Source organism: Uloborus diversus, chromosome 2 (genome assembly GCF_026930045.1).
Source record: "Uloborus diversus isolate 005 chromosome 2, Udiv.v.3.1, whole genome shotgun sequence".
Lineage (NCBI taxonomy): Eukaryota > Metazoa > Arthropoda > Arachnida > Araneae > Uloboridae > Uloborus > Uloborus diversus.
In genome coordinates, this window is record NC_072732.1 from 120,440,155 (window position 1) to 120,448,668 (window position 8,514).

Consider the following 8,514-nt stretch of genomic DNA (forward strand, 5'->3'; position numbering starts at 1 on the left):
GTTTTTGACTTTTAACGCATGGCCACAATTGTGTTATTAGTTGCACTTTTCTTTTTGTATAAGTAAATTCTCTGTGAAGAAAATATGGATGCTAACTAATGAGACAGGAACTCATGAATTGGTTTATCACGTGTCTGAAATAATCTCGGACTGTCTTAAGTTTTCTCTGGTGAAATTATATTTTCATTTTAAAAAAAAGCAATAAAGAATATTCAAATTAGTTTAAATGCAGAATTCTCAAAAATATATAAAAAATTAATTTTTTTCGTACTGTTCCGCAACTTTAAAAAGTCCAAAATAAATCTTTAATGTAGAGGAGTATAAAAGACATTTTCTGGCAAAATTTAGTGAGTGACTCTCCAGAAAAGCATTGAAAAATATATTTAAATTTTATTTCCTTCGCCAAAAATTGACTTTTTCTATAAAAACTAGGACCGTAATCTCTTTGTATTTTTTTCTTAAGAATAAGAAAAAACCCCACAATCAAATAGTAAAATATTTAATTTTACTATGAAAAAAAAATGAAAAGGGAAAAAAAAGGTTTTTTTGAAAAACTTGAAGGTTGTTTGAGATAAAGAGCTGAAAATTTAGCTCATTATTTTTAATTTGAAACCAGAATGATTCCTCAGGTGAAAGTCAAAAAAGCTGCAAGGGCAAATTTGACGTATAAACCCAGCTATTGCCTTTATCGTATATCATAGAGATTTTGATTGGCATACTTTGACAACGTTCCATTTATGTAATGGCTGTGTTGTACAGTTGTGCTAAAGCAAGACCTGTGATAACTCTTCATTAAACTAAATTTATAGTTTTTGAGTTTTAACACATCTTCACAAATATGTTATGAGTTGTACGTTTGTTTCTTTGCAAAAGTAAATTCTCTTTGTGAAGCAAATATGGATGCTGACTTATAACAGGAACTTGTGAATAGGCGTATCATATGTCACTGTGCTTCCAGGCTGGACACAGGCCCGTGATTTTAAAATTTTCTGTCTGTATAAGGGGGGGGGGGAATCAATGTATTTAATGGGAAAAAAGTATCAATTTACAAGCAAAAATGCATAATTACATTAAAGTTTTAAAATCCACGGGAGTGTCAAATTACTTCAACTAATTGCCTAAATGACAGGCCTGACTCTGTAATGTCCAAGGTGACTCAAAGTTCCTTAGCTTTGAGAATTTTACGACTGGCAAAGATTTTGTTTTTAAAATTCTGAACCTATTGGTTGATCTAGCTCATAATAGCAAATTTAATTCATATATCAAGGAAATTTTTATGGGCACACTTTGACAACATTCCATTCATATAATGGCTATGTTGTACAGTTGTGCTAGATTAAGACCTGTGATAACTCCTCACTAAACTAAATTAATAGTTTTTGAGTTTTAACACATGGTCACAATTTTGTTATTAGTTGCACTTTTCTTCTTGTGTAGCAGGGTGGCGACAGCTTAGGGAGATCAGGGAAAAGTCAGGGAACTTTATTAATCAGGGAAATATCAGGGAATTTCGAAAAAATAACAAAAAATCAGGAAAAATTGATTTTATGAAGAAAAATTTTTTTTTGCTTTACAAAATTAAGTATCCTAATTCGCTATGCATTTTCTGCCAATTACCTGTTTAAAAAAAAAAAAAAAAAAAAAAAAAAAAAAAAAAAACCCTAAATAAATAAAATAAAATTAATGAGATGGGATTATACACTCCCGCATATTTTTGCATCTTTTTTCCTCAACGTCAAGGTATTGAATCTTACTTCTGTGCTTTTGTGTCTGTTAGGTTGTTTATTTTTCCTAGCTTGAAATTTCCTTTCACTCTTTCAATGCGACGTAAAATAAACAATCATACAGGCAAAGATTAAACCTTCATTAATGTCTTAGCTCCTTTGCCATTATTCTTTTGTCTCGAAGTGATTAGCATACTGTAATCACGATTTCAAGAAGAAATCTTTGGTTTTTGAATTAATACTGATAAAAGCTTAAAAGTTATTATTTCTTCGCGTTTTTAATTTAATTGCTAAAATTGTACTTTGAATAAAATCTTTGTTTTTTGCCATTATACTATTTGCTGTCGCCGCAGATTATAGAGGTTTTCTTTTCTTCAGACTTGAATGGTTCTTTTATTTTATAACCAAGTTGTATTCTTCTTTTATATATTTTGAAATTAAGTAATTACTTTTTTTTTCTTTTTTCTTTTTCTTGCATTTCAAAGTTGTTTGTTACAAAAGCAATCTAAGATTTTTTCATTACATACTGAAATCATTTGAAATAGAGTTAACTTGTGTACTTAAGTAAATATCTTTATTTTTTTATTATTAAAATGCTGTATTCATTCATTAAAACCTATGTTCTTGATTAGAGAAAAGCTCCCTATGAATGGATGTCAAAAGGTTTCATCTGCTTTGCATAAATGTGTAAATTAGTTATATAAGAATAACTACATTACTTCTATTCTTTTTCTATTACTTGTTATTCTTGCAACAATTATTATGCTGTTTAAAAATTTAGCTCAAAATAATTTCAATTACTTTTTAGTTCTACCATAAATACACATATGTTTTTAAGAGTGATTTTAATAATTTCTTAAAATTCTTATGCTAAGTGGTTTCTAGAAGTAAAGTATTTTTTTTAAAATTTTCTATAATCTTTCCATTTAGGAACATTAAGTATACTGTTTCGTAGTTTTTGCCCCCAAAAATTGACTTGATATTTTTTTTACCATTTTGTTAAAAAAGTAGCATTTTTTAAAAATATATCTTTAGTTCAATAACTTTACACAACTTAAAAACGTTCAAAATACTGCATTATAAACATTTTAAACATACAATGGATTTCAAGTAGAGCAAAGAAAGGAAACCATTATCATTTATAATGTAAATCAGGGAAATTTGGTGAACTTAATCAGGAAAATTTGGTGAACTTAATCAGGAAGATTTGGTGAACTTAATCAGGGAAAAGTCCGGGAACTTTTTTTCACACTTTTTGTCGCCACCCTGTGTAAGTAAATTCTCTGTGAAGAAAATACGGATGCCAACTCATGACAGGAACTTATGAATTGGTTTATCACATGTCTGAAATAATCTCGGACTGTCGTAAGTTTTTCGTTCTGTCCTGGGTAGTGTCTAAGGAACTCAAATGTCCTTAGCTTTGAGAATTTTATGACTGGCGAGGATTTTGTCTTAAATTCTGCACTTACAAGTTGATTCAGCTCATAACAGCAAATTTAGTCATATATCAAGGAAATTTTGATAGGCACACTTTGACAACATTCCATTCATATAATGGCTATGTTGTACAGTTGTGCTAGATTAAGACCTGTGATAACTCCTCACTAAACTAAATTAATAATTTTTGAGTTTTAACACATGGTCACAATCTTGCTATTGCACTTTTCTTCTTGTGTAAGTAAATTCTCTGGAAGAAAATATGGATGCTAACTCATGACAGGAACTCATGAATTGGTTTATAACATGTCTGAGATAATCTCGGACTGTCAGAAGTTTTCCGTTCTGTCCTGGGTAGTGTCAAAGGAACTCAAATGTCCTTAACTTTGAGAATTTTATTACTGGCAAGGATTTTGTGTCTCAAATTCTGGGCTTACAAGTTGATTCAGCTCATAATAGCAAATTTAATCATATATCAAGGAAATTTTGATAAGCACACTTTGACAAGATTCCATTCATATAATGGCTATGTTGTACAGTTGTGCTAGATTAAGACCTGTGATAACTCCTCACTAAACTAAATTAATAGTTTTTGAGTTTTAACACATGGTCACAATCTTGCTATTAGTTGCACTTTTCTTCTAGTGTAAGTAAATTCTCTGGGAAGAAAATATGGATGCTAACTCATGACAGGAACTCATGAATTGGTTTATAACATGTCTGAGATAATCTCGGACTGTCAGAAGTTTTCCGTTCTGTCCTGGGTAGTGTCAAAGGAACTCAAATGTCCTTAGCTTTGAGAATTTTATGACTGGCGAGGATTTTGTCTTAAATTCTGGACTTACAAGTTGATTCAGCTCATATTAGCAAATTTAATCATATATCAAGGAAATTTTTATAAGCACACTTTGACAACATTCCATTCATATAATGGATATGTTGTACAGTTGTGCTAGATTAAGACCTGTGATAACTCCTCACTAAACTAAATTAATAGTTTTTGAGTTTTAACACATGGTCACAATCTTGTTATTAGTTGCACTTTTCTTCTTGTGTAAGTAAATTCTCTGTGAAGAAAATATGGATGCTAACTCATGAGAGGAACTCATGAATTGGTTTATCACATGTCTGAGATATTCTCGGACTCTCAGAAGTTTTCCGTTCTGTCCTGGGTAGTGTCAAAGGAACTCAAATGTCCTTAGCTTTGAGAATTTTATGACTCGCGAGGATTTTGTGTCTTAAATTCTGGACTTACAAGTGGATTCAGCTCATAATAGCAAATTTAATCATATATCAAGGAAATTTTGATAGGCACACTTTGACAACATTCCATTTATATAATTGCTATTGTTGTACAGTTGTGCTAGATCAAGACCTGTGATAACTCCTCACTAAACTAAATCTATAGTTTTTCAGTTTTAACACATGGTCACAATTGTTTTGTTATTTGCACTTTTTTTTTGTGTAAGTAAATTCTCTCTGTGAAGAAAGTATGGATGCTAACTCATAACAGGAAGTCATGAATTGGCTTATCAGATTAGAATTTGAGTAGCAAATTTCAAGCAGGGATGTGCCAGCTGCACCAATTGTGCCAAACTGTGCGAATCGCCGATCCTGCACCAAACTTCTTCAAAAAACCGCCGAATGGACTTTTCTGCGCCAAAATGGGACAACTTGCTCTAAAACTGCAATTTTACATTTAATGTTGCAGTTCCTTTAGCATTTTTGGCAGTTTTAGCAGAATATCATCAAGTTTATGTATTTGGAGCTTTTTTTTTTTTTTTTTTTTTTTTTTTTACGATTTTTTGGCTTAGTCCCAATTTTTTGCGCATTTCAAAATCCGATTGCATCCGCTTTTGAAAAAATCGATCAGTTTAATTTTTTATGTGGTTCTGTTCATTTGACTAGAGAAATTTTGCACTGATCATTAGTTTCAACCTTTGTTATCTTTTATTTTCAGTATATGAAGATTTGTAAATTTGTCTTCTTTTCACGCCCACTCGGAATTGTCAATTCAGTTGCATCCAAATTGATTTAAGCGAATGCCATCTGTAAAAAATATTGCTCACCAGTTTTTAATCTTGGGTTTCTTAAGATTTTAGGACAGAAAATTGGTCTCTAGTTTTTATTGGAGATACTTAAGATGGCAAAAATCTGGGAATTCTAATGGTCTGGTAATGAATATGCAGACATTTCAAGTTTCACAGATTCGGGCTTTTTTTCCATATTCTTAGTCTGTCTTAAAATTTTTGTTTATTTAGTTATTTTTTCCTTTTTTCATATTTTTTCACGTGTATATAAAAATTCCTTTTCTGTGACATCATTTCTCAAAATCATTTTTTTCCCATTGTAATTTCATTATTAATTTTGTGATTAAATATCAAACAATTAAAAATAAAAGGTTTTAAAGTTGCCTTTGCTTGATCTTCAGAATTGTTAATCAAGTAGTTCAGTATGTAAACATATATGCCAAAATAATAATAATAATAACTTAAGTATACAAAAAAAAAGAAAAAAAATAACTAACTAAAAGCTCTTTAAAACTCACTTGTAGCTTGTTGAGGTAAAGTCTTTAAATTCAACCATTCTTTTGTGCTTTTTCTAAAAGCTTTTTTGAATACGTTATGTAAAAGCAAACAAATTTTAAAAATAGGTATCAAAGCACTCTAACTGAAATGTACGTTAAAGAAGTGATGTATTAAGCAAAGTAAATGTTTGAAATAAATTTAAATGAAAAGAAGTGTAAGAAAATAGTAGAGCAGGACAGGACTTGTCTTTTGTGAAAAATATTAGACCAAAAAAAAAAAAAAAAAAAGAGAGAGCTTCAATTTTCCTTCTTTATTATTTCCTTTTACAAAAAAGGAAGTATTGTATTCACAGAAAAAGTTTAACCCAAAAATCGGCCTTAATTTCCATTTTTCTCACCCCAAATGAATGTTTTTTTTTTTTTCAACCCAACCATACGTGGATACGTGCCTAGGGACGTACAGACACCCGAAATATCCATTTTGACAATCCCTGAGTAAATTACAATGAGTTTTATCGTGACGTCTGTATGTACGTATGTTCATATGTGTGTCGCATAACTCAAGAACGGTCCTAGAAAGTTGAAATTTGGTACGTAACTCCTAGTGGGGTCTAGTTGTGCACCTTCCTTTTTGGTTGCATTTGGATGCTCCAAAGGGGGTCTTTTGTCCCTTTTTGGGGGGAAATCATTGTTAATTTCAATGTAAACTAGAGTGGTGTTATAAATTGGCGCACACTTCGCGATATATCGCCAGTCTTTTGGTCACCAAGTTTTGTTGTCAACTTGGCGACAAATTTGGCGATTTTTTTTTAAATTTTAAATTTGGTTTCGATTTGGCCTGTTGGTGATATTTAGAGAGTAAACAATTGAATCACATTAAAATTGCCAATAATGGTAAAATGTCATTAAATTGGAGTGAAAGGAAGTCATGTGATGCACGCATCAGTTCGTTTATCATGTCACACGTGTTTCTGTGTGAAATATATAGTTGCTCTAAATTGATGTAAAATTTAAATGTTTGCTGCTGCAAGCTGCGCCAAATTTGCAATTTTACTGCTCCAGGCTGCTCAAAATTCACCGTTTCACTGCTCCAAACTCACCATTTTCCTGCTCCCAAGATGGCTTCAAAAGCGAGTTTTGGTCGGCACGTCCCTGAAACTGTCTTTTTTTTACATGCTTGGCCTGTATGAAGTTTTTACAAACGCTGTTTATATTGTAAGCAATTTCTAATCTGAATTAATAGTGCATGGTAGTTATAATATTGATTTATTTTGTTATAGATGAAAACAATGCATCAGATCAGAATAAGAAGAAAGCAAAACTTGACGATGGTGCTGAAAATGCATCAGAGGAGCCACCTAAGAAGAAAGTTAAATCAGACCTTGAAAGTGGCACAAAAGTTGAAACTGCCGTTGAATCTTGATTTCTATGAGAATCATTTTTTTTAAAGACAAATGATGTAATGAATTCATTTCAAAATGCTTTTTGTCTTAAATTTGACTAACAGTCAAATACTATCATAAAGTAGCTACTTGTATATAAATATAAAAAATACTGTTAGCTTTTTACAGACATTTTTTTACAGTTGGAACTTTGTGTTTTTTTTTTCTATTTATGAAATATTCATATTTGTCTCCATATAAAAAAAAACAATTATATTGTAAGATAAAGCTATGCTCTATAGTATTGTTTTGTAAAATATCTATACTTGTATTTTTAAGAATCAATAAGGCGACATTCTTTCTATCATGTTAATGAATTTGTTTACATTTGAGAGAAAGGTTTTTGTGTTTATTTTTTTTTACTTTCAAAAACTATAATGGACTTGTAAATATCAAAAAATAAATGTTATTAAAATGCTTTCAATTGCCAGTATTTTATTGACTCTTGTCTGCAGGGGTAATAGTTGAATTAGTCTCATTTTTGTAATATTTTAATTTTTAGTGCTGTCTTAGAAAATTTTAGAGCAAAGTTCTGTTTGCTCCTTTCTATTCAAGCACAGAATCCTTTTGAATCGTCAACAGCTTTTGAAATTTTATCTTTTGAAGTGCCTCTATTAAGAACCAATTTTCTAAGGCACTGATTTTCCTCCCTATCTTTGCAGTGTTAAAAATCATCTGGGAGAGAGCATCAAAATCTTTTCTAATGACCAGAAGAATGGAAAATTCAGCACCAAAGAAATGTAAGAATTTTTTCTTAAGAGAGATAACAAAACAAAATCAATAAAATATTTTAGGGTGGTCACAAAAAATCAAGTTTCGAATTTGTACTGCGGCACTCCCTAAAATGTGCCAATGGGCTAGAAGAAGACATTTGCAGTTTGACCATCTATGCATCTAGGACTAACGGTTGCAGAAATGCAGGTTAAAATGGAGACTCACTGTAATAAGCTTATTGGGTTTGTTTGTGTTCCTTATGCAAATTCAGTTTTCTTTAGGTCCTTGCCAAGTCTGACACATAGGCCCTTTGATGCTCAGGAATTTACATAGATCTAAGTTCACATCAGTATATCCAACTGAAATCCAATAGAGCAAGTTCCCCATTGAGCTTGGTGTGTGCAGGGTGGGGACACAGTGTATGCAACACATGTACTGCATTCTTCAGGCAGTGCCCCAACGCAGTCTTTTTAATTTTTCTTCCTTCAAATCTTTTAGACTTATGCAATGTGAATGAAAAACAAACCTATTTGCTGTTGGGGAGGGAGGGGGGGGGATATCTGGTTTTATTTTTCTTCAGCTAATTCCTGCTTATAGAATGCAAGGTTTCTTTTCCTTTTAAATCACTGTAGAAAATTTAATTATATTTCTCTTTTTCGAAAAGATGCCC

At 31.3% G+C, this 8,514-nt stretch overlaps 1 protein-coding gene across 1 annotated transcript in view; it reads left to right on the forward strand.

The window, feature by feature from the left end:
* The window catches only part of LOC129217291 (la protein homolog), a 40,599-nt gene extending 33,086 nt beyond the window's left edge, over nucleotides 1–7,513 (forward strand). The window contains exon 15 of the mRNA XM_054851566.1: nucleotides 6,969–7,513. Coding sequence (XP_054707541.1) covers nucleotides 6,969–7,111 — 143 coding nt within the window. The 3' untranslated portion in view covers nucleotides 7,112–7,513. The remainder of the gene's footprint in view (nucleotides 1–6,968) is intronic.
* Nucleotides 7,514–8,514: the final 1,001 nt, after the last annotated feature.